At 34.0% G+C, this 27,077-nt stretch overlaps 1 protein-coding gene across 2 annotated transcripts in view; it reads right to left on the bottom strand.

Annotated features, from left to right (window-relative positions):
• The window catches only part of COG6 (component of oligomeric golgi complex 6), a 153,986-nt gene that overhangs the window by 45,241 nt on the left and 81,668 nt on the right, over window positions 1-27,077 (bottom strand). For both annotated transcript variants that reach the window (XM_001368196.3, XM_016421917.2), the window contains exons 11-13: window positions 25,805-25,869; window positions 17,430-17,521; window positions 13,317-13,434 (exon numbers count right to left, since the gene is read on the bottom strand). In XM_001368196.3, coding sequence (XP_001368233.1) covers window positions 13,317-13,434; window positions 17,430-17,521; window positions 25,805-25,869 — 275 coding nt within the window. The remainder of the gene's footprint in view (window positions 1-13,316; window positions 13,435-17,429; window positions 17,522-25,804; window positions 25,870-27,077) is intronic.

Below are 27,077 nucleotides of genomic sequence, written 5' to 3'. Positions count from 1 at the left end.
GTAAAATTTTCAAAAATCAGAGATGATGAGGGGAAGACAGGAGCATAAGAAAGCAGAGTATATCTTAGAAAAGGTGCAGTTAGTTCAGTCTGGTTATGAACAAAAGGATGTGAAAAGGAATGGGGTTATATGAAAGGAGGTGGAAACCTAGGTTTGTGTTAGGTTTGATGAAAGCTAACAACAGTGAATACCAACATGTGGCATTTATAAGATAAACTTTCATGGTTCTCATGGAGCAATAGTAAGTTTAGTGAGACTGAACTGGAGCTCAAGGACCAGATTAAAGATAAAAAAGAAAAGATTTTAGCTGGGATATGACAAGTTCCCATCATATTTGTTGTATTCTCATGGTTGCCAACTGCTTTTGTTTTGAGGGGGAGAATACAATGATGTTTTATCAAAAAGCAACTGGGAAAAATATTCCATTTTTGTATCACCAGCAAATAGCTGCTCACCTACATGTCGAAAGAGACTGCGCTTAATAGGTCTTATGTTTGCTGAATTTAAAACTTTTGGTTGGAATGATAATAAGCATTGTGTTTCATCCTGATCTAATTATTTTTAATTTACTATGAAGTAGCCTAAAGTGTACGTGCTCCAAAAATACTCATTTGGAAATGTAAGCTCAATGTGTGGGTTCCTTTTTTTCCTTTTCTAATATGGATTCTGTTTCATTTTTTTGTTTATTCATTCATTTTTCATTGTGTCAAGATAATTGGTTGGAGAAGCTGATCCATTTTATATTCATGTTAAGGCAAACAGTACAGGCCTAATAAATTTGTTTTGAATTTATATTTGAGCAGAAAGATAAATTCTATATCCATTAGGAAAAAAGAACACTCAGGAGTTCAGTTTAATTGAAGATGTTCCTTTTAACAATGGTATCTAAGGCACTTGAATATTCAAGAGCAAACATTGCCTAAACATAACATCTTTTACCTCTTTGTTAATGTACTATTAAACCAATCATAACTGCAAATTTACCAAAGTACAGATTTTATAGATCGGTAGTCATCTCATTTTAAGATAGGCAATATTTCACTAAATTTTTCCTCACTAAACAGTCTAGTAAGAATATATCTGTTATTTAACTTTGTCATTTACAGTAAAAGAACCCCTTAAAATTAACAGTAAATAGCCAGGAATCATTTTCTTAATCCTCTGGAATTTGGCAGCTGTGAGCAGCAACTAAAAAAATTGAGAGGCACTTTAAATAAATTGCAGTTTAGATTCCAGGGATCTCTTTTCTGTTTAAAGAATCCAAACAAATAGTTTTTAAGTATTATATATTATCTCTAACAGATGATTCTGTACAGGGAAAATATTAAAATATGTTCTATAGCCAAAATATTCCTTTTCTAATTTTTATAATAAAATGTTCTAAATGAAAAAAATGGCATGTTTAATAAATTACTTTAAATACACCACAGACAACTGAATTTTTATATTCATTTTAGTCATCTAAATATAGCATGCCAAAATAATGTAAATAACCATCTAATTAGGTTTAAAGATAAAATAACAGGACCTTACAATTAATGCATAGAAAATGACCAGACAGTGCTATTGAGCTGAGAAAGAAGCCTTCATAAAGGTAAACAAGATAGAACTAAAGGACTCAAATAAAGAGACTTAAGAAAGAGCCATTAAAATTAGCAGCCAGGAGTGAATTTAGAAGTAGCTAAAACTGGGTTTCTGTATTTCTGGTATATTTAAAGTTCCTTCCTTCAGAAAGATCAAATACCTCTACTGAGATATCTCAAAATAACAGAACTGTGGAGAAATATTCTGAATAATGTTTTCAGGGGTATAGTACTTTTTTGAAATAAGTATTTTGAAATAGGGACTCCAATATATATAGTTTAGAGTAGAATAAATGTTATTTAAATAAATATTTTGTGGCCCAATTTTCTCACTTGTAAAATGGTTGATGAATACTAAATGCATACTTCATAAAGGTAATGTATGTATTAACTAGTACATGATCATTTGTTAATGAATAGTAAAGAGGGTAATGGGATATCACATTTGTTAAAATTCCAGCAAAATCAGATATTACATATTTAGTAGTAAAGTTTACATAACTATAAACAAACTAAAAAATAGTCTTTTATAAAAACTTAAGTTGGATATTTCTGAATTGGATAAAATGTTCAAATACCATATAGATCTATTAAATTATTAAACTTAGTATTAACTATCCACCTTTATATTATCCATCAACTATTAAAAATTGCTGAAGAATATTTAGTTCTTTCTTTACTATGTTTGGAAATTATCCAAATGCTTGAGTTTAGGCAATGGCTTATAAAGAATTATATTCTATTTGATTTAGGAGCAAAATCATAATTCTGAGTTTATAGCACTACATTTTTTGTAGCAGTTGCTTGATGAAATGCAAAACACTGAATTTCATTGTACAATTATAAAAGCTAAATGAAAGTCCTGATTCATACTGATTATTACCATATGTGAAAGGAAAGATACAAAAAGCTGTTTTTCTCCACTACAAATTTACTATAGTGTTAAAATTAGCACAAGTTATGCCAAGTTTATGAGAAAACTTTAATAAAAGTAGGAAACACTTTATTCCTTCTTTTTCTTCCACATTAAAACAAATATACCTTCCATTTCCCTCTCTCTTTTTTTTTGGGGGGGGGGGGGTTCTTTTATAGTAGTCAAATGTGAGGTAGGTCAACATCACACCCAAAAGTACGATCAGGCCAATAAAAAGAAATCAAAGGGTAATAAGAGTCATAGTTTTCCAGCCAACAAATGAATTAATTTAGCTACAAATAATCAGGATGTGTGATTTTATCCAATATCCATACAACAAATAAAAATACCAGTGAAAGAATTAAACCATAGCCAGCTTCACTCAAAGGTTCACCTAGCAGAGGCAAATAAAAGAGCTTTCCTAAATGTTTGAAAAGCAACAAAAGCATCATTTCATCATTTCCTGAGGCACTTGGTCATCTTGTATTGGAATGTGCATAAGTATTTGCAGAAGACATTATAATAAATGTAGCTTATGCACCAACATCTTTTCCAAAGGAAGAATGGGGAAAATGTTGGAAAATAATAGATAAGGAATCAAAGACTTATTGACTGCACATTTTCCAACTATACATCATGAATATTTCTACTAAGAAAAAAAATTAGGTAGCACTAAATATGGTAAACACTAAATAAAATCACAGAAAATTTAAAAACATTCCAACATAAAAGAAATGATGACGTAGAAGTCATTTCTGAATCAGTTAGCAATCTTTGTAGATCATAGACTTGGAAGAAAATTTCGATTAACATAAAGCTAGAATAACTTTTTAAAAAGTTCAAAACAAATCTGACCTGACCTAATAAAACAAGTTATTAATGCCAAGAATGATACATTACCAATTTATTACAATTTCATAGAAAAATTTAACTGAGGCAAAGCAATAATAAATCAAAGACTAAAATGCCAAAAAAAAAATGCTTTGGTTCACAAACAACTTAATTACTTATTATGGGGAGAGCTATGCTAGCCATCTCCGGAGCATAAGTAATTTAGAAGTTAATGTTTGTAAAATCTTACAGAAAAGGAAAGTATAAGATTTTGAACAATATTGTGTCATAAAAGGGAGAGAAGTAGCCTCAGAGCAGAATTGACTAGTGCAAAGAAAACTTTGTGAAAGCCCCAAATAAGTAGTTATCCCCAAAGCATTTAAGGATGAAAGTGGAAAGTTGACAACAAATGGAAGATGGAAAAGATCTGCAAAGATTTTTATAACAAGCTTTAAAAAAAATCATCAAGGATGATAGTTATGCTTGGCCTTTAATATTAGTCTAAAATTTCATACTAATAAGGACAAAGATGGGAAAAGTATGCATAGAGGAAATTGGTGTTAGAGACCCCACTCTCTAGCCCAGGGAGACCCAGCTCCCTGGCCAGTACACACTACTGTGGTGCCATCTACAGGCAAGAAGTAAAACTGCAGGCCTTTTTTTAAGTATTAAAAAATTTAAATATAATTAAATAAATCAAACTGAATTTAATAAAATTGAATAAAATTAAATTAAAATTAATAATATTGAATTAAATTGAATAAATAAAACCAAATTAATAAAATTGAATAAAACCAATTTAAGCCAAGCTAATTCAATATAAAATTAATTGAATATACTAATTCAGGAATTATTTCAAACTTAATAATTTTTAAATAACTTATTATTATTACAAATATATATTTATTATTGGCCCTATTGCCTTGCAAATTACTATTGCCTTACATTGATTTCTTACTTAATTCTAATCTAGTTTGATTGCATTCTATAATAAAATTTTAAAAAGCTATGTCTCAAATTTTTTTACTAGGGTAGTTTTGGAATTCTTTAATTATTTAAATTTCTCAGCAGCAATACTTAGAACAGAACATTAATGAGCACTAGCAGTAATAGACTTGTACCACAGTTATTGAACTCCTCAACAACAGCAGTTAGAGCAGACGCCTCACTTAGGTAGAGAAAAAAGGTCCAGGAATTTCCCTAAACAGATTAGGAAAGAAAGGCTAGAAATTTTTCCTCTAAATTCGGGGTCAAAAGACTAGAAACTATGGGAAATAAATAGAATAAAACCAGTAAAGTACCTAAGGGTTCTCCATTGAATAAAGTACCTATGTAGTTGGGAAGAACATGGGTTCCCTAAAGAAAATTGGATGTCAAAAAACGAAATGAAAAAACTTTGCAAAGCCTGGGCACTAAAATCCTTTAACTGGCCAAGGTATGGTTCTTTTGATTTTGAAATTTTAAAAGAAATAAAACCGGCCATCAATAACAAGGAGTCAAAGAAGTACAGTTATTGGAGACTAAGGGCATATCATCTTGTCAAGTCAGCCAAATTCACTACCCCTGAAAATAGCCTGGTTGACTCTGAAAACCCTGACACACTATCTTCACTGTCCCCCAGCCAGTTTGTTCTCTAGATCCAGGCAATTCTGGCTTGACTTCTTCAGCTCCTCCTTTTAAACCCTGGGTTAAATCTAACAAGAAAGACACCCTATCTTCTTCCCAGTCTGCCTGCAAGAAGGCTCCTCCTCCTTTTGATTCAGGCCAGGATTTGACTACTTCCATGCCTCCCCCTTCCATGCCCGTCTCACCTCCCAGCCCACCTTTGGTGCCATCTCTCTATACCCCCCCCCCTTATTATTGTAAATCTTGAAATCTCTCAGACTTGTGAATGTTAAAAATTTCCCCATCAGGGAATTCTTAATTGGAACAAATTCCCTACTAAGAAACATTCCCCATTTTGATGTGAGAACTCGCCAGGATCAGAAACCGTACTTAAGACTGCTTTAGGGGAGAAAACTCCTTGCTAAACAAAGAAAGTACTTGGATCCATGCTTATGGTGGGGCAAGGAGTTCTTTGAGCCAGGCCTGTTTTTAGAATTGATACAATGGGATGCTAGGTACCTAAAAGGGTCGGGCAAGTTTTCTCTTGATGAGATTAGTTGACTCAGCTGTGTTTTCTCTCATTCAGACTTACTGAGGATCTTGGTCAACACAGCAACATTTTTTCTGATTCAGACTTACTGAGGAGATTGGTCGACTTAGCAGGAATTTTGATGGGCAGTCCTTTGGAAAGCGTCTACAGTGATTGGTAGATGTAGGGACTTAGGGGAGGTGACATGGGAGAAAAACCCCTATATAAGAAAAAGCAGAATATCTTGAGAAGAGATCCTTTTGGAGGATCTCTGATGAGGATCGCTTGGGAAGAATCTCTTGAGAGAGGCTCTGGAGAAAGGCCCTTTGGAACAGTCTCTGGCTGGAAGGCTCTCTGGTGAAGTCAGCTGAGATGGAGCTGGCCTGGTGTCACTAGAATCCTTGTTTAGTCAGACCTTGTGGTGAGTGTTAAAAAAACTGACTGATTTTATCTCTTAAGGCTCAGGTCTAGGCCATATTGGCTTGAGGCCCTTCATACTTATTCCTTTCTTACTCTCTCTCTTTCTTTGATTACTCATTGTATTGTTAATTAAAATCTCTATAAAATCCAATTGACTTGGGTATTTGAATAATTGGGAATATTTCCCTGGCGACCACCTTATATTTCATTTAAAAACCAAGACACTGTAGTGAAACATATTTCTGCGGTCAAATTTACTCACCCTCTCTTATATCTATCACAATTTATATCTTCCACCATTTTAACTCACTACAGTTTAAGACCTCAACCATTTTAAATCTCACATCATCTAAGCCTACCTATTCTCTGCCTCACCCCAACCATCTTTCCTCTTGCCTTGCCCGGCTTTTCCCTATCCACTGCCCAAACCCACCATTTCTTCTCCCTTGCTCAATTTCTCCTCCACCTTCCCCACCCCCTCTCCTTCCCTTACTGGCCCAGCCCCCCTCCCTTCTTCTCCCCACCCTTACTCTCCCTGCTTGCCTTCTCCTTCCCTTCCTTGCTCTTTTTATCCTCACCCTTCTTTCCCTGACCTGCCCCCCCATCCTGGCAAGTCTCCTTTCCTCCCCACTCCCCACCCTCATCCCCACTCAGTCCCTCTTCTCCCTGCCTTCTCCACTCGGGATCAGCTTCTCCTCCACCCACCCACTCAGCAACAATATGAGCAACAAGTTAGGCAATAGCAATCACAGAGAACTCAAATAGCAGGCCTTTTCCCTCTAAGGGATATTCCCAGTTATGGTAAACAAGGGAACTTAGTAAGTATTAGACATCATATACCTTTTTCTCCACAAGACATTGAGAGATTCAAAGAAAAAAAAATCCTTCCTTTGATGAAGAACCGATAGTGGTTATTAAAAAGTTTGAAAGCATTTATCAAATTTATAATTCAACCTAGGTTGACATTAATAAATTATTACACATGTTATTAACAGAAAAAAGAATGAAGCAAAGTCCTTTCTCTTGTCAACCAGGCAATTCACTGGCCAATAGAAAACTGATATTGGGACCCGAATTCAGCTAAAGATTGCATACATCTATGACAAGCTAGAAATGCATTACTAAAAGGAATGAGAGCTCATTCTGACAGGCCAAGTAATTGGATTAATATTGAAGATTTGAAACAAGGTGAAAATGAGAAACCACCTCAGTTCATGGATAGCCTTCTTGAACTAGGATGCAGGTATCTTAATCTAGATATTTCTAAGGGAAAAGATGTTAGACACATAAGACATTTTGTAAATAACTGTTCTAGGGATGTTAGGAAATAATTTATGACTAATTGCCCTTATTAGTCCACTATGGATATTGATGCATTAAGAGAGTAGCAGCATATGTCTTTGATGACCTTGAAAAGGAAAAAAGAAAGGAAGCTGAATTAGTAAAGACATTCATTAAAGAAGAAAAAAAGCTGAATTAGAGGAGAAATTAAGGAAAGAAATAGCTGAATTAAAGGAACAAGTAAATGAAGGAGCTATAAGACAGATAGAGGTCATAGCTCTTTTAAAGGAACATAAGAGGCAACCAATGACTTGCTTTTTTTGTGGGAAGGAAGGTCATGTGGCTATGGACTGTAGAAACAAGAACCAAAAAAATAGAAACAGAAGTTGGAGAAATAATAATAATAATAATAATAATAATAATAATAATAATAATAATAAATCCTCTAATAGTATCAGTGATTGTAATAGGGTAAATTATAACTCAGACCATAATGCACCATGCCAAGGAATCTGTCATCACTGTAAGGTACCACAAAGAAATGGTCAGAATGACCAGAGGGATGGCCAGAGGTGTGGCCAAGGATGTGGTCAAAGGAATCTAGATGAATGATGGTCCTCAGGAAGGGAAGGGACTTCAAAGAGTCTAGAGGTGAATTTTAAGCCTTTTCATACCCCACTGCTTTATTGATGTTAATTGTTTCAGTCTGTTACCCTCCCTATAGTGGAAAAGTCTCTGTAAATCAATCTTGAATATAGATCTACACTCAGGAGACGAGGTGTATGTAACTTCCAGTGAATTACTCTAAAAGCTATCAAAACTGGAGAAAAGGTCTTGTGGATTGATTGTTCACATGTAAAATGGGTACTCTCTGCTGACACTGAAGGACTGTATCCTGTCACAAATATTGTATTTATTGTTTGTTTTTAGATCTTATTTTGCTTTTAAATTTACATTTTAATCTAAGATATGATGTTCCATTATATGTTACCTTCAGTTAGTATGTTTTTGTTATTAGCTATATGTTCTGTTAAAATATTATATACACTCACACCATTGATCATGGCCAAGTTAGAAAGGAAATAGAGCTTGCTTTTGAGTGAGAAATCTTTGTCTTGTACCTCTGTTTGGCTGACCCACTGTCACATGAAATGTGAACTATGAATTTCTGAATCTTTTATTATTGTTTTTCTTTATATTTACAATAAGGTATTTGATTATTCTTTCTTATTTTTTGTACCTGAATACATGGAATCAGTATTAATGTTTTTGTTTTGAAGGATGTTTACAATATCTATTAGACCTAATACCAATGCATATCCAAAAGCTTTAGCCTATGGAAACCTGCCACTGGTTAAGTATTATGGGACTTGAACTAATAATTGTCTAATTTCAGAAGAAGGAATCACAAAAGAGCCACTGCAAGTGCAAAAAAGCAAAAGGTCAAGGAAACCAACAATCCCTATGGAATTGATACGGTTCTGCACCAAGACAGAGAACTTGTTTTGTAGTTCGAGGAAGTGGCTATTTGACAAATTCAGACACTGGACTTCCCTGTACCAGGTTCCTAAAAGTACCTCCATTTGACTTTCATTTTGGCTCTCCATTCCCTAAGATTGAAGGTAAAATCAGACAGTGAATCATGCTTCCCTTTTACCTCAGACTTTAGTCCCTTCTCTTTTATAGTATGGCAATTTTTCTATAGCCCTGGCTGTCAATGGGCAAGTGCAATATTGCATCAATTGTCCTGCAAGCTTGTAGGGCATAAGTCACTTTAATTGGGCCTTGCTAGTGATTCAAGGACATGTTATAAATTTATTCTTTTTTTTACTCATAATTTTATACACATAAGATTTTGGTATATATTTTTATCCTGATTTAATTTTTTCTCTTCTATTTGGTTTGTGGTTTTCTTTTGAGAATTGATTCATATACCTCATAACTTAGCCATATATCCCCAGGGTGATTCTAGTGTTGGTCAACACCCTCCTCTGGGAGGATTGTATAATTATCCTAAAATACAAGTTTTAAGACCTTTTAAAGCAATTTTAGGAAAAGAAAATCAACACCTGAATCATGAAAGTATATCTTTTGGAGAAGGTGCCATAATGATACCGATGGAAACCACACACTACATCAAAAGATCCAGAGTGAATTTTGGGATATAATGAATTGCACTGAAGGGGGTTGAACATATTTATTCTGAATGTAAAGTCTTATACCAAAGGAGAGTGCCCCCAATTGGCTTTTTCTCAATGCATCTATCAATCACTTTTTTCTTTCTCCTTTTTCTTTTCTTTCTCTCTTATCCCCAAATTGTTTTAATCCCCTCTATGTAAAATGCGATATTCTATACATCTCTAGTAAGAGAATCTTTAGATGTATAAGCTGGATATGTGGAATGATTCACTGGGGAGTCTTGGCATGTTAATCTCTGAGAAACCTCAAGTGAGGAGATTTTGGCATGTTTATCTCCCAATATAATCACCAGGGGAATTGTTGAAAGTGAATTTCTCTATCTCCATTGTCATTTTTTTTATGTCATCTCTCAGTGACCTGGAGGTCAAATACCACTGAGTAAATCCAGGTATAAATAAGCCTCTGAAAAAAGAAGTTAAAGAACCAACAAACCAACAAGATAGGAAACAATGATTCCATAGGCATTGATCCCCTGGGTGGCCCAGGCAAAGTAAAAAACTATGATTGGTTCCAGAGATGTGACATGTAAGACTTAGTGAGTGGAGAAAAATCTTATAAATTCAGACCAGGAGCAAGTTTGGGTTTTTTGGCATGCACGTGGAGGAACAAAGTGGACCCTTGGTGGACTCTAGCTAGAGGCCCATAATGGTGGCTGCAGATTACAAAGGTTAAGTACCTCTCTACCTCTCTCCTACCTTTTCTTCTCTTTACTACTACTACTACTTTTGATAATGGGAGGGCTTCCTCTCTCCCATCTGGGGTAAGGGGGTGGGCTCACATGTGTGTGAGGGTCATAGTTTTGGCACTTGGCCTCTAAAGGTTCACCATCACTGTTCTAGAGAATATTCTATTGCTCTAGTAAGTCAGCTGACTCAGCTTCTGCCCATGAATCACTTCCTATGTAGATGTCATTCGGAATACAAGGATTCTCTAGTGCAGGCATCTTGTCAACAACATACCATTGATACATCTCACTTAACACATATGGTGACAACAGTGACATGAGCACTTCTATTGCCACTGGAAAGCACATGAAAATGTATTACCTCTATTTCCATTCACAGTCCTTGTGATTATATAGATCAAAATACCTTTCCCTGGCCCATCTCTCCAACATATGTTGTCCCTTATTATAATGTAGTCTTTTGAAATGCAATAATTGACTCCCTTTTGTATTACTAGTTTACATTTGTAGCCCAACAGACAAAGTACCTGAAATATAGAAGGTACTTAGTAAATGTTGGTTGGTTGGTTGATTGATTGATTGATTGATTGACTGAAAAGAGTTTGGCCTAACTATCCACAAAGGAAAAACAAAATAAATGAATTCTTATTGTTCAGACTATTATGTGCAATGAGATGGACAATCCTACAGAGTTGACCATCAATTTAATTATCATGAATGAATGAATGAAAAAGGATTCAAACTATAAAATTATCCTAAGATCCAAGATTTAAAATCTTTTGGAGAAATTTTAGGAAAAGAAAACTGCCAACAATATGAATCAAGAAAGCAAATCTTTTAGAGAAGGTGCCATAATGATGCCTGTGGAAACCACACACTACATCAAAAGATCCAGAGTGAATTTTGGGATATAATGAACTTAACTGAAGGGGACTGAACATATCATTTATTCTGAATGTAAACTCTTATGCCAAAGGGGAGTGCCCCCTAATTGGCTTTTTGTCAATGCATCTATCAATCATTTTTATTCTTCCTCTCCTTCTGCCTTGCAAACCTAAAATCTGTTCTTCATCCTCACTAGGACTTCTAAATTCTTTCCCTTATACTGTCTGTATACTCTTCTCCCTTCCCAATATTGAACCCGTAGGGAAACTGGTTCCATTCTATGCTGTTCTCTCTCCCCCTCACCCTTCACTCCTATTGCTAATCTTACTCAGATAAGCTTCAGTCTTGGATTACTTCCACTTTCCTGCTTTCACTCCTACTCAAGTGCTGTTAAACAAATTTAGGGAAAATTATTCATACAAGTTGATGGACACTACAAATTAGTATTATTGCATAATTTCAAGTGGGCTCTCATTGCCTAAGATAATCCTTTAACTTATCCCTTATCAGTTTATTAAACCATTCACCCCCAGAGCAGCTTCTTCTCCCTTCCTCATCTTACATCACTCAGATGTTTGCTATCACTATCTCCTCCTTTTCTTGATCGTACATTAAGAGATGACCTCTCTTTTCTTCATCAAGGTTAATCTGTCTCTACACACAATGATCTCATTCCATCCCATGTTCTCTAGCATATTCCCTTATCATTCCCACTTTCTGTGTTCAATTTCACCATTTAATCTCTGCTTTCCTACTGTTTTCTACTTCTGCTTTCCTACATGGAGACATGCCCATGTCTCCAATATCCAAAAAAAAAACCCTGCACTCAATTTTTTTATCCCTAATAATTAATGCTGCATATCCTATTTGTGGATAAATTTTCTTGGAAAATCCTTCTAATGTTGTTGCCCTAACTGCCTTTCCTCTTTCTCTCTTAACTCACCACTTTGGCTTGCTGGCCTTATCATTCAACTGAGATTGTCTTCTCAAACATACCAGTGATTCTTAATTGTGAAATTTAATGGCCTTTCCACATTCTTATTCTTTTTGGAAGTTTTTTGGTATACATTTTGATCACCCTTTTCTTCTTGAGACTCTTCTTGACGTTTTCGTCACAGCTCTTTCCTGGTTTTCTGCTTAGTTTCCTGATCACTACTTTTTAGTGTACTTTGCTAGATATTCATCCTACTAAGTGTATCCCCTCCAAGGTTCTGTCTTGGACCTTCTTATTTTCCCCCTCTATACTATTTTACTTGTTGATCTCATCACCTTCCCTGAATTAAGTTGTTTATCTCTATGCTGATGATTTCCAGATCTACTAATCCAGGCCTGACCTCTCTTATTAGTTGTAGTCTCATCTTGAAATGCCTATTTGAAATCTGAAGTAATGAGGGTATAACTGAGGTGGATGGATGCTGTTATCCACCCTAGGGAACTGGGTTTGATAATGGCTGTTTATAAGTATCACAGTTCCCTGTAGTGAAGTAAGGCAGAGTAAGCCTTACTCACAGGGCTAGATCACTCACATACAAGTCTTCAGAACTAATTAGTATAAGAGTAACTGATTTATTGATTAACAAAGGTAAGGAGGGAAGATTTAGAAATGTGGATGCCCTAACTTCCAAGTTCTAATACTCCGCCCTTCCCCCTACAACCATCGTGAGATGGAGTCTTTGAGATCTTGAGGCCTCCTACCAGCTCCTTCTTCTGACTAGATATCCCCAAAAGTCTGTCTATTCTACCTTACACTAAAATCCTCCCTTGTTGATTTAGTTGGTTGGTAAAAAGTTTCTCCAAGTGATTAAGGATGAACTCAAATCGACTGAATTCACCCTGAGCTGGACCCAGCCCTGAGGTGGATATCTCAGACCCTACACCAAAGGTCTTTAGATAAGCTTCCGCTCAGTTAGGGTTGATGAAAACAGCAGAAATAAAGAGATCTTCTTTAGATGAGTTCTTCCATGGAAAAGGTACCTCCAAGAATAATTGAAAGGTTTCCCTTCTTCCACAAAACAGGTTTGGGTTGAAAAGCTCCTTCAGAGCTTTTCAGAGAGCAGGCTCCTTCCTCTCCCAAATTTGGACAGGAAGTGACAGTTTCATCTTCAAAACTCTTCCTCCTCTGCCCCCTGCATTCCAGAATCCTTTCTCCAGAGTTCCTAAGCATGTGCCCATGCTAGGCTCTTAAAGACAACCTTCAACTTCTCTTAAAACTTACTCTTATCTCTATAAGTCTACTATTACAAATCTCAAATTGGATGTCTTATAAGATTCCATCAGGAGGATGGTTGTGAAAAATTCTTTACTCTTAAAAAAATTCAAATAATATAATTTTGTGTTACATAAACAACATATTGACATGTTTAAAACAATATTTCAAAAACATACCTTATCCATTAGTTTACTTGCATGGAGACTCAAGCTATTGAAGAATATTTTTTTGCTTAGCAAATGCATTTCTTCAATGGTGGTCAACAATGTGGTTGCGCTATTTCCCACAATACCACTGAAAAGAAGAATATGTATTTATTTTCACAAATTAGAGCTGGACAACATTCAGATATCAGATATTGGCTATGATGCTTTAAAAGTTTTCATGTGACATAATAAAGAAAAAGGAAATGAAAATGCAGAGCCAAAAATCAAGGAAAGATATTTTTAATGATCTAAAGATGATTAAAAGGATGGTGATCACTTTCCTTAATCATCTTATCAAAAAAGGCAAATATTCTGTACTATCCTTTCTATTAAAAAAATATATGTATTGTGAATCCTTTAGCTGCTTTAAGTCTCCAATTTATCCAAAAGAAAGTTGAGATGCACATTGGAATTGGAGATTTGTCAAAGATGGGGGGGGGGGGACACTGGTAAGCATCCAAACTTTTCATATTATTTGGATTCAGTACAACCTGCAAGGCACAGAGAATATTAATTGCTGTAGGTTTATTTAAAAATTGAAGTTGTTAAAACTGACAAATTTTTCCTTTTTTAGTCATGAGATAAAAAACACACTCAACAAATATTGATTAGATGCTATAATTTCAATATTTTAGAGTATTGAAGAATGGACTAACTATGCATCAAACCCCAAAATTTTGTCATTTTGCCACAAAACCTTAAAATAAGTGTGAATTTTAAAACTATTCCCCCTTAATCAGACCATTCTTTAGAAGATGTGATTTAGCTATTTTCCTGATCAGTAACAATGGAGATACTTTGAATAACAGAATCAGGTCTTGGAAACTCTACACTCTCCACCCTACTCAATTTAACAAGATTTTGAAGGTCTGCATCAAACTCAAGATTTAATTATCTGAGGAGATGGCCTTGAACAGACATGTGCAAAAAAAGGACAGACCTCTGGGCTGTCCTAAGTCAAGCTAAGTCCTCATTGGTACAGATGAGATGCAGAAAAGTGATGGTAAAACATCCATATAAGGCACGTCACTTCCTGCCTCTTTCTCTTTCCCTGGAGAGGCGACTCTGGCTGGCAGTGTGCTAGGCGTTCGGACATCTTGGGAGTGGTGGCAGTTATTGTCTGGGTTTTGGCAGTGAGTTTTGTCCTTTCCCTGATTCAGGTTCAGACATCTCAGCTGAGCCCTTTTTGGAATTCAGGTTGATTCCTTCCTCCTTCACACTCCAAACCCTTACTTTCTACATCTTCTAATCTTCCGGCCCAGTACCAGCCAGGAGGGGGGAAAATTCCTTCACCCTTTCCTTCTCCATTCTTCTTAATCTTCTCTACTATATCAATTAAATCACCATAAAATATGGCAGCTGACTTGGGTATTTTATTATTTGGGTTTTTCATTAGGACTTTTATAAATAAAATCCTTGGCGATCTAAATTAATTATACACTCAGTCTCAGCCATAATTTCGCCCCTCGCATAAGAAAGAAGTTTTGGTTATTTGTGTTAAAGAAAAGAGCTATTTTAATGATAGGAAAGGCTACATTCTGTACACCTTAGTACTACAAGCATTTTCCACCATTATTGTAATTTTCTTTTATGTAAAATTATTTTTAAAACAAACAACCTTTTTATCTTTAAAGATATACAATTCATAGGTGACATTTGAAGGTTAATACATTTTCTTTGATTATTAATATCTGAATGCTTAAGAAATTACAATTATTTTATTCTACCACACTAACATCACATTTAACATTTGTTGATTCTTTACCACAAATTATATGGGTTGAAGTTCAGATTGAACCAAAAACATACTCTGATGTTTTAAAATAACTACTTAGATTTTAGTTTGAGGTTATGGTTATATATGAGTTTGCTCTTACAACAATGACCATCATGGAAGTGTTTTGTATAACAAAAATAAAATGTTTTAAAATGAATTTAAAAATAAAAAAGCTACATAAACCAGAAAACCAAATATATTAGAACCTCAAACTCGCTCTTATGAAAGTCTATTTTAGCATTCAAGTGGACTACTAATAGTACTAACTTGAATGATTCTGTTAAAACCTAATCTCAAGCACTTATTTTGTGTCTATTAAAAATTCAATGATTCACTATTGTCTATGGAATAAAATTAAAAATCATCTATCTGGCATTCAAGGTAATCAAGAATCTGGCAATACCCACTTTTTCACCAACCATTTCATTCTCTATTAATTTTTGTCTTTCAAATATACTTTGTGCTTTTCCCACTCCTTGTCCTATTTGAAATGTCTTCTTTTCCTCTTTGCCTTTTGGATCACTACTCATCTGGTAAAGCAGTAGTATCAAATGAAAATAGAAAGATTCCTTTGGGGTTGCATGTTGACTTACAAAACCACATATTAACATTATCTATGTTGTATTGTAATTTATTTTTCCTAATTATATTATGATCTGGTTTCAGCAGACCTGTGTTGTAAAGTATAATTCAAAATGGCTCTTCCACCATGAATCCTGCCTTGATCCTGACATCAATAGCAATATCTCCCCTAAGACCACATAAAGCACTCTCCTTTGCATTAATCAGTGTGTGTATAATATAAAACTCTATGTTATAATTATCTGTAAATGTGTCATATTCCAATTAGAATATAAGTCCATGCATTCAAATACAATATTTATTTACAGATTATTTCCGTCTTGGACCAAGAGCAAGGAGTTCAATACATGAGATGATCTATTCAATAAATGCTAAATGAACAAATGATTAAATTATTTTATTTAGATACATATTATATATATATATATATATATATATGAGGAAATTCCACTGTAAACTGCTTACAGGTATCTGTAATGCAATAGCAAATTCAAGTTTTGGAGTTAAACATTATAATAGAAGTATACAGAATCATTTAGAGTATTTGACTTCAAAATTTTTCTTTCTAAAAAAATCATAATTTTATTCCAAATGGAATATTCCATAATTCTCTTCCAAATATTCATTAGATATTCATTTTATTTCTACTTCCCACAGGAAAGCAAATATATATGCTCCTTTTCTGAATGAAAAATATAATTCTAAAGAAGTCATTTCACTTTATACCAGAAGTTACTTTAGCAAATACTATAAAAGCTTATTTGGTGAGGGCAAACCTTTTAGAAACTGCTGCCGTGCCCCATTTTCCCCAGACTGGGTGCTATGTCCTGCCCCCTCAGAGACAAGAGTACCCATCCCCAACCCCCTGCCTTATCCTAGAGAGGGGTAGTACAAAGAGAGGGAGTGGCCCAGGTGCTCTGCTGAGGGGAGGAAATAAACCCTACCATTGGGCTGTTGGACAGAGGGGTGGGTGATGAGAAGTTCATGTGGAGAGAAGAAGAGTGGCCCAAACCTTCCACCCAAGGCCCTCTACCTTTCTATTAACTAACTCTGGCAGGCAATGGTGTGCATGCCCACAGAGAGGTCTCTACGTGCCATCGTTGGCCCAAGGACCATAGGTTTGCCATCATGGCTATAAATTGTTAATGTAAAAAGCTTAGATTGCCCTATGTGCTATATGATACTGGAGATGAATTTAACTAAATATTTTGGGAAAGGAGCTATCCAATATAAATAAAATTAATATAAATGAATTATATTATGAAGAGAGCATGCTTTACATATATGGACAGTTCTATAAAACATTATATAAATATCATTTATTATTATTACATTATTGATTTTACCTATTTTCAGAATATAAATTTATACTGCATTAGAACTTAAATTTAATGTAAGATGTGACTTAATCTAAGTTGTGAGTGATACAATTATAGTCAAGAAGTATGAAATTATTTTGTAATAGGTAGTGCAAGTGAAAAATTATAAACGTATAACCATTAAGTGCCATCAATATTTTCAGTGTGTAAAAGAAATGAGGGACAAGCCTACAAAATGCTGGGTGGATCTTCTATGAAGAATCTACAGAAGAACATTCTGGTCAATAATTATATAAAGTGACAAAGGCATAGATACATGACATCTATCCAAATAAAGAAAATATACATGTTGATGATAATCACAGGTCTATTTTAATAGTTAAGAAGTACAGTGATTTTACTTACCTGATTGTATGGTGATAGAATTTAAGGAGGTTAGAAATTTTATATAATAAAACTGCCCCAGGCTCAGCAACTATTACTTGTTCAATTCGGACCTGTTCAAACATTAAAAGGACAGAAAACTAGGCTTTTCAAAAGACACAACTTTTATTCTTAATAATTTACATTATAAAATAACATTGGCAAAAGTGAATATAATATTTTAAACTTGCAGAAATCAAATGGACACCTTAAATAGTTCGGAGGACACTAAGTAAGATATGGAATAGGGGGAAAAGCAGGTGTACTTCACAATAATGATCCTATTCTCTACAGAATTTGGTGGGAGACTATTGTTGCTGGAAATGGCAATTCAATGAGATAATTTTATGGATTAGTACCAAAACATACTGGATTTCAATTCAACAGTGAATAGCAAAAGCAGCTGCTAAATTCCTAATCTACAACAGATGATCACTGGCAATACATTATAGTGACTCCAAATATCTGGAAATTATGAAAATATCTTTCCCTATAATTATTACACCCGATTTCTTCCTTCTTCCTGTTAATAATGATTAACTAGAGATTAGGGAAATGATCATACCTGAAATTAGACCCAATAATTATAAGGTTATTGATATAAATTGTGATGCTACTCAAAATTTACCCCCACATCAAGAAGCTGTCTCTGACTTCCCTCAATTACCATTTCTTCAGAATTTATGAGAAAAAGCTGTATCAAATAAACTTATACTTCTTTATATGCAGTTTAGAAATTGTTTAGTTGTTTCCTATATGTTGTGCCAGATTTGAAACTCCAGGGCATTAAAACATATATACATATATGTTTATATCTACATATAGTTTATATATATATACATATAAAAATATATATATTTATTTATGTTTGTATCACATATTAGAATTTTAAGCACAAAATAAGCCTTCAGCTAAGAATGTTGTATCCTGTATAATCTTAGGCAATTATCACATTTTTATGTCATAATTTAATCAAAAACAGATTGATTGGGGGCTGGATAGCTCAGTGGATTGAGAGCCAGGCCTAGAGATGGGAGATTCTAGGTTCAAATATGACCCCAAATACTTTCTAGTTGTGTGACCCTGAGCAAGTCATTTAACCCCCACTTGTCTAGCCCTTACCACTCTTCTGTCTTGGAACCAATACATAATACTGATTCTAAGACAGAAGGCAAGAGTTTAAAACAAAACAGATTGATTAAAGTTAACTTTTATATATTTATTTTTGAACTCATTAAAAAAATCAGCTCAAAAATTTTTGTTATGCAATTGCTATTAGCTCACATTAATAAGGACATAATATTGATACATTTATTCCTGGCAATATACAACAGGAGCATAAATAAGCAGGGTAGAAAGGTTGGGGGCAGGCAGGAGGGATATAGGAATGTTTTCATTTTAAAATCATACTTTAGGGGTCAGCTGGGTAGCTCAGTGGATTGAGAGCCAGGCCTAGAGATGGGAGGTACTAGGTTCAAATCTGGCCTCAGACACTTCCAAGCTGTGTGACCTTGGGCAAGTCACTTAATCCCTATTGCCTAGCCCTTACCACTCTTCTGCCTTTGAACCAAAACACAGTATTGATTCCAAGATGGAAGGTAAGGGTTTTAAAAAAAAATCATACTTTTAACAGTTGGATATCAGTTAAATCCAGACTAATTTCTCTTAGTTCCTGGGACTAAGTGTCTGTACTAATGTTCATGGTGGATTTATATCATCTAATACATTGCAGAGCAGTAGCATTTTAAAGTTATGGTATTACAACTATTATATTCAAGTTTGCAGTCAGCACTATGTTAATGTTCACAAAAACAATTTGGCCTATCAAGTTTATAGTAAGAAACTGGTTATGCACTATCCAGAAGTGTCAAGATTTCAAAACAGTTCTAAATTGGGAGGAGGTGTCCTATGATTCCCATAAACCCTTCTCCTGCCAAGTTTTTGATGGCAAAAAAGTAATACCCAACAACAATGGATAATTAAAGATTAATTCCCATGTGCTATGGTGCTATAGCTGCCTCAAAGGAACTTAAAGGATTTAGAGCTGGAAGTGATCACCTAGTTAAACAGTACCCCTACTCTTTTTTTCCCCTGAGATAAAGAATCTAAAGCACCAAATGATAAAGTGACTTTTTCAAGGTCACAGAAAATAAGTGATACATCTGGGATTCAAATCAGGCCATCTGGTTTTAGATCCTTTGCAAAAATGAGATCTCTCCACTATCTAAATCTCCACTGATTAGTTTGCCACATGCAAAGAAGAGCAGACTCATCAATAAAAAGGCAGCCTTTTCAAGCAATAGAGAATGAAAAGGAAAAGTGAAAAAAACTGCAGAAAGAACAGTTAAGATTAGAAATAATGAGGGTCACACACAGGTGACAATCAGTAGTAGAGAAAAGAAACAGTGATAAAAGCAGGGATGAGGTGATCTACAGATCCCTCAACAAAGAAACAATCCCAAAAAAGGTCTTTCTCTGAAGAGACTAGTCACCTTCAGGCTAAAACTATAGAATTCTTATTGATAAAATTATTTATAAAATTGGAAGGAACCTTACTGTTTGTTTTATACTTGTTCCTCCAATTACCCACCGGCAAAATGTTTTACTAAACTTTATTTTAATAAAGGACTACTAAGTGACACAGTGGATGAAGAGCTAGGGCCTAAATTCAGAAATACTCATATTACTGAGTTAAAATTCAGCCTAAGACCCTTACTAACTGTGTGACCCTGGGCAAGTCACTTAGCTTTGCCTTTGTTTCCTGACCTTTAAAATGAGCTGGAGAAGGAAACGGGAAATCCTTCTGGTATCTTTGCCAAGAAAATTCCAAATGGGGTCACAAATAGTCAGACTTCACTGAATAACAACATCTTAATATTGTTTCTCAGAATAATTTCCTTTGTCTCCAACATTTTGATATGCTTTTTTATCTTGTTTTTCATCTGACATACATTCTAGATTTTAATTTTTAACTTAATATTTGAAAAAGTTTAATTAAAGTCTTTTGCTTTTACATTCAGGACATCTCTCCACCACCACAAGTCCCCTCCCCTGAACTGCAGCCTCCCTTGTAACAGAAAAAGAGGTTAAGCAAAAAAAAAAAAAAAACAGAACTACCAAGGAACTTTTTTACTGAATTAGAAAAAATTATAACAAAGTTCATTTGGAAGAATAAAAGATCAAGTATGTCAAGGGAAATAATGGAAAAAAGTGTGAAGGATGGGGGCCTAGCAGTACCATATCTTAAATTGTACTATAAAGCAGTGATTATCAAAACCATATGGTACTAAGAGACAGAAGGGAGGACCAGTGGAATAGACTTGGGGTAAAAGACCTCAGCAAGACAGTGCACAATAAAACCAAAGATCCCAGCTTTGGGGTCAAAAACCCACTATTTGACAAAAACTGCTGGGAAAATTGTAGAACAGTATGGGAGAGATTAGGTTTAGATCAACATCTCACACCCCACACCAAGATAAACTCAGAATGGGTGAATGACTTAAATATAAATAAGGAAACTAAGTAAATTGAGTGAACATAGATTAGTATACCTGCCAGATTTATGGGAAAGAAAAGATTTTAAGACCAAGCAAGAGATAGAGAATATTACAAAATGTAAAATGAATAATTTTTATTACATGAAATTAAAAAGTTTTTATACAAACAAAATCAATGCAAGCAGAATTAGAAGGGAAGCAACACATTGGGGAAAAAAGTCTTTATAACAAAAACCTCTGACAAAGGTCTCAAATTTATAAGGAGCTAAAAAATTATACAAAAAAAATCAAGCCATTCCTCAATTGATAAATGGGCAAGGAACATGAATAGGAAAATTTCAAAGAAAGAAATCAAAACCACATGAAAAAGTGTTCTAAATCCCTTCTGATTAGAGAAATTCCAATCAAAACAACTCTGAGGTACCATCTCACACCTAGCAGAGTGGCCAATATGACAGCAAAGGAAAGTAATAAATGTTGGAGGGGTTGTGGCAAAATTGGGACACTAATTACATTGCTGGTGGAGTTGTGAATCAATCCAAAACCATTGTGGAAGGCAATTTGAAACTATGCCCAAAGGGCACTAAAAGACTTCCTGCCCTTTGATCCAGCTGTAGTACTGCTGGGTTTATATCACAAAGAGATAATAAGAAAAAAGACTTGTTCAAGAATATTTATAGCCACACTCTTTGTGTTGGAAAAAAATTGGAAAATGAGGGGGTGTCCCTCAATTGGGGAATGGCTAAACAAATTGTGGCATCTGTTGGTGATGGAATACTATTGTGGTAAAAGGAATAATGAACTGGAGGAATTCCATGTGAACTGGAACCACTTCCAGGTATCAATGCAGAGTTAAAGGAGCAGAACCAGGAGAATATTATACACAGAGACTGACACACTGTGACATAATCAAATGTAATGGACTTCTCTATTAGCAGCAATGCAATGATACATGACAATTCTGTGGGACTTATGAGCAAGAACACTATCCATATTCATATACTGTGGGAGTAGAAACACAGAAGAAAAACAACTGTTTGATCACATGGTTCGATGGGGATATGAATGGGGATGTAGACTCTAAACGATCACCCTGGTGCAAATATTAATAATATAGAACCAGGTCTTGATCAATGATACATACAAAACTTAGTGGAATTGCTCGTTGTCTATGGGAGGGGAGTGGGAGGAGGAGGGAAAGAACATGAATCATGTAACCACGGAAAAATTTTCTAAATTAATTAAATAAACAAACTTAATTTTTTAAAAACACAGTCTTTACATATGACTAAATATACAATACATTCAGCACCAAAGACCTTTTTTTGTTGTTCGAAGTAACAGTTTTTTATAAAGAACAGTAGTACAACATTTAATGCACATTGAAAAGGTATCAATATCCCCAAAATTCACAATAGCCCAGTTAATTACAATGGCAAGCAAACCCACTATCATATTTCCCATAAGTTGCTGTATGGCATTTAAAGAAAATGGATACTTGTTACAAGTTTTTCAGGTGTAGCAATATTTCAACCTTGGCAAATACACTTTTAAATAAAGTAAAACTTATTTGGATCTAGAACATCATCAAGAAATCTAGATATCATTCTGGTGAAAGGGTAAAGTGAGCTGAAGAGTTATAAATGAGAGATGCTCCCTTTTTGGGAGCCTTCCAGGGGTACCATGCCCTGGGATTTAGTTGCTCCACAGCAACTTCTTTTTAAGTGACTTATTTATTCAAATATAACTGTTATATTGCCTTTTACTTCTATGTATTCCATACTGCTTCAGTTGATAAAAATCTTCCTGTTTCTCAAGTTTTTTAATTCATCACTTATTACTCAAAAAAAAAATCTATGATCTATTTGATTTGAAAGTTCCTTCCTACAACCCATCCATGCCTGCCCATTCTTGTCATTTCTTTTTATGTACTAATATTGCATTACATTAATAGAGCAAAGATTTTTCAAACATTCCCCAGGCATTGCAAGTACAATTGTTTTTAATTCTTTGCCACCATAAAAAGTCTATAAAATTTTTGGAAGTGAATACTTCCAAATAACAATTTAGTGAATAATTTTAGACTGGCAATGTAATTCATATTTCTACCAATAGTACACAAATGTGTCTGTCTTCCCACAGTGCCTTTCTCCTGTTTTGTTATCTTTGCCAATTTGCAAAGTGTGAGATGAGAGCCCAGATTTGTTTTAATCTGAATTTCTTTAACTATTAGTGAGATAGATTATACTTCTATATGATCATTTATAATATGTATTAGTTATTATTAAAATTCTCTGGAGAGCTTATCTTAATTTTATAATTTAGCAAAAGGCAGACCAGAAGAAAGAAAAAAAAAAGACCTTGGACCACATTTGGCTAGCTAGCTCTTTCTGTCACCTCCCCCATAAGCAGGGAGAGCCAGCCCCAATCTAGGGGCCTCCTAAGTCTTGAGGCTTCAAGGGAAGATAGCAACTTCCTATACCTTTGGCCAATTTATGCTCTTTGTGAAGCCCCTTTCTTGAGCCTCTCTGACTGACAGCTTCTGATCTCAGTATGGACAAGAGGTGGGATTTCTGGATGCTAGGAGTAATGTGGTCTTCAGGACGGCTGCACAGCACATGTACAGAGTCTCTCAGCAAGGTAGACAAAAAGAGGTAGGATTCCACAAACAGCCTGACTCTGGGAAATACAATCCAGAGCTTTATCCCGAAGATTTTTTTTTTATTTTAAAATCTAAAGGTTGTTTTGGGGGCCAGAAAGGGGTTCAGGCTAATATTAACTTTCCACAAATTCTTCTGAAAACTACCTGTTCATATGATTAGATCAAATTATCATTTATTATCCCATAGCATCAATCCTACCCCTTCTTAAATCCAGAAAGAAAAGAAATGTAAAGAGATGGAAAATCAATCCCCTTTAAACTGCTATTGCTCAAGATATTTGGAGGAAAGTCCTCAGCATTTTGAGAAAATGCCTTGTAAAGAATTTATGGAAGGGTATGCACAAGACTTCATATAAGATAAGACGGTTACCATCTGCAAAAATATCTAAAAGCCAATCATGCATCATTGAGTTAAAAGTTTAATAATTATATAGTATTGTAAAGTGCTAATATTACTGTGATAATGCAGAAAAATTACTATCAATTTTAACTGCAAAAATGATAAAGAACTTAATATATTAAAAGGAAAAAGGAAAATATGATTTTTATCTCAATTGGTTAACATTTTATACTGACAGTTTTAGTTATTCAAATACAATTAATACCGTATTAAAAGATTCTTAAAATAACAAAGGCAACATAGGCCATGAGTGGAGTAGGAATGAAGGATATAATAATTTTTCAGGTCACTAAACATATTATAAACAATTTAATTTGAAGTGAACTTTTGCAAACATCTGCTCAGTGCTCTCTAGAGTTTGGATGAAATGCCATAATGTCACATGGAAGGATTTAAAGTTCTTCCATTTCTGGAAAGCCTACTCAAAAATGGACAGCAATAGGGGAATCAATTTTTCTATTTTAAAATAGAATATACTCCTTATTGTTACTTGCTGTCTTTTTTAACCTCTTAGCACCATATATTAAAATTTCCCTAGGAGATAGTGGATGTCTGACATCTGCATAAGTAGATATCCAGATTTAGAGGCTCAAAAGGGATAAAATGGAATGCATGTAACTAAATATATTTTTAAACTGAAGACCCTAGGGTGCAATTTTATATTTCAGCATTATCTCTTACTTTATGAGTATTTACCATTAATAAGACTTTTCATTGTTTCCCCAACATTTCTTTAATCAAATGAACTAAAGTTAACTTAAATGAAGAAACTAGCATTTAGTTGGTATCAAGGAATTAAGAAAAATGTTAATGCTATGAACATATATATTAGGGCTACCAGATACATAAAAATAAATAATTATATAGTAAACAAATAATTTTATATTTAATCATTCTTTGACTTCTGCTACATAAAAACTGAATACCAAGGTGAATAAATTATAGGGCTAGTGAAAATATTAAAACCATTTAGTTATTTAAAAGTATATTATTAGATTGCATTATCAAAATGAAAAAATAAAATACTACTGCTAACTCAATATCATGGAAAAAGACAGAATTATGTAAACTAAGTTTAAATAGTTCTTTCAAGATTATCACAACCTTTGGATTTCTAGCTTTTTATATGTAAGTTAAAAATAAAGCAAATAAAGAACACAAAGCAATATTAAAATATTAAGAGACAAGTGAAATTATTTTACATTTAGACTGATTATTTTAAACACATTATAAATGTCAAACTTGAACATAATTCATCATTGTTAATGAAAATAGACTAAAAAAGGCAAATGGCACAGGTTCAAAAAAGTCCACAAAGGTCATACATTTAATATGTATTTGACCTTGGAGAACCTCAAGTCCAGCTTCCTCACTTTACAGATAAGAAAAACAGAGACCCAGTGAAGTGATATAATGTGTCTAATCATATAAGTATGAAAGAAGAGTCATGGTCCCCAGAAAATCTCTTAAGAATTTATAGACAGATATTAGTGGTCTCAAAAATTGTAGTATTTCACTCAATATCATTCTGAATGTAGAAAATGCAGTAATTTATTAAATAATAACATTGTAAATATTTAAGTTAGGAAAAATATGATTACAAAAATTTATTGTTATTACTTGCTATAAAGTATCTTATTTAACATAAAAATTGATTTATAAAATTTCAATCACAGAATTAAAATTAGAGTTAATTATTCATTTTGGTTTTTTTAATGAATAAAAACAAAGCTATTAAGTTACTGAACACTAATCTACTGTCCTGGTGCCTAAAAATACACGAAAAAAGATATTTTACCTTTAGAGGCCTACAAACTCCTTCAGTGATATGCCCAACTATTTCTTGAATGTTTTCATCAACACCTATAATTGAATATATATAAAAGAGAAGTTACCATTCATATTTCCTTCTTTGTATATAGGATCCCAAAATTCCTCTAAAATTTTCAATTGTTTCCACACTTAAAAAAAAACCATAGCACTAACACATCTTATTGATGTCAATATCAAACATTTAAAATTACCATGTCTATTTTTCTTAAATTCTCATTTGCTTGGACATTTGAATTTGTTTCAAATCGTATATATCTATTTACTATTCCTAATTTGTATGTATATACTATGTTACTCATAGATTCACAAATATAGATATTATTTCTTTTTGAAAAAAAGAGTAAACGTAAGAGTAATTCTGTGAAATAATTTGTAAAGTTTATTCATTAAAAAAAGATGTGATGATAAACTTCTCTAAAAGTTTCTAAAATTTCAAAATTATTGGATAGGAAAAATTATCAGAGAAACATATACACCTGGAAAAAGGAGTTGAACTGATAATATCAGAATAAGAAATAACCTATGGACAGTCTATGTATTTTATTGATATACATGCTATTTTAAGAAACCCAGAGTGAAATCTCCAGTAGGTAACAGACATATGAAAGGACAAAGATCTGTATCAATTTCTCTTGAGAACCTTAATATGTATTCTATTTACTATAGTGGATTCAGATAAAATAATCAAGTGACATGTCAAAATATTTGACATTCTGGCAGTTTTCAGATGAAAAAATCAAAGCCATCTGTAGTCAAATGAAAAACAAAAAGTTCTAAATGACTCTTATTTAGGGAAATGCAAATTAAAATAACTTTGAGATATCACCTCATACCTACCAGAGTGGTCAATATGATGGAAAAGGAAAATGATAAATGTTAGGAGAGGATATAGGACAATTGGGACACTAATGCACTACTGGTGGAATTGAGATCTATGTGTTCCAACCATTCTGAAAAACAATTTGGAGCTATGACCAAAGATCCTCAAAATTGTGCATACCCTTTGATCCAGCCATACCACTTCAGTATCCCAAAGAGATTGGGAAAAAAAGGGAAAAGGACTTACAAAAATATTTGTTGCAGTTTTTTTTGTGGTAGCAAAGCACTGGAAATTGAGAGCTTGTCCCTTACGTGGTGAATGGGTGAACAAGTGATGGTGTATGATTATGAAGGAATACTATTCAGCTATAAGAAATGAGTAGGATGATTTCAGAAAAAAACCTGACTTACAAGAACTA

This window comes from Monodelphis domestica, chromosome 4 (genome assembly GCF_027887165.1).
Source record: "Monodelphis domestica isolate mMonDom1 chromosome 4, mMonDom1.pri, whole genome shotgun sequence".
Taxonomy (NCBI): domain Eukaryota; kingdom Metazoa; phylum Chordata; class Mammalia; order Didelphimorphia; family Didelphidae; genus Monodelphis; species Monodelphis domestica.
This window is presented reverse-complemented; position numbering and strand designations above follow the sequence as displayed.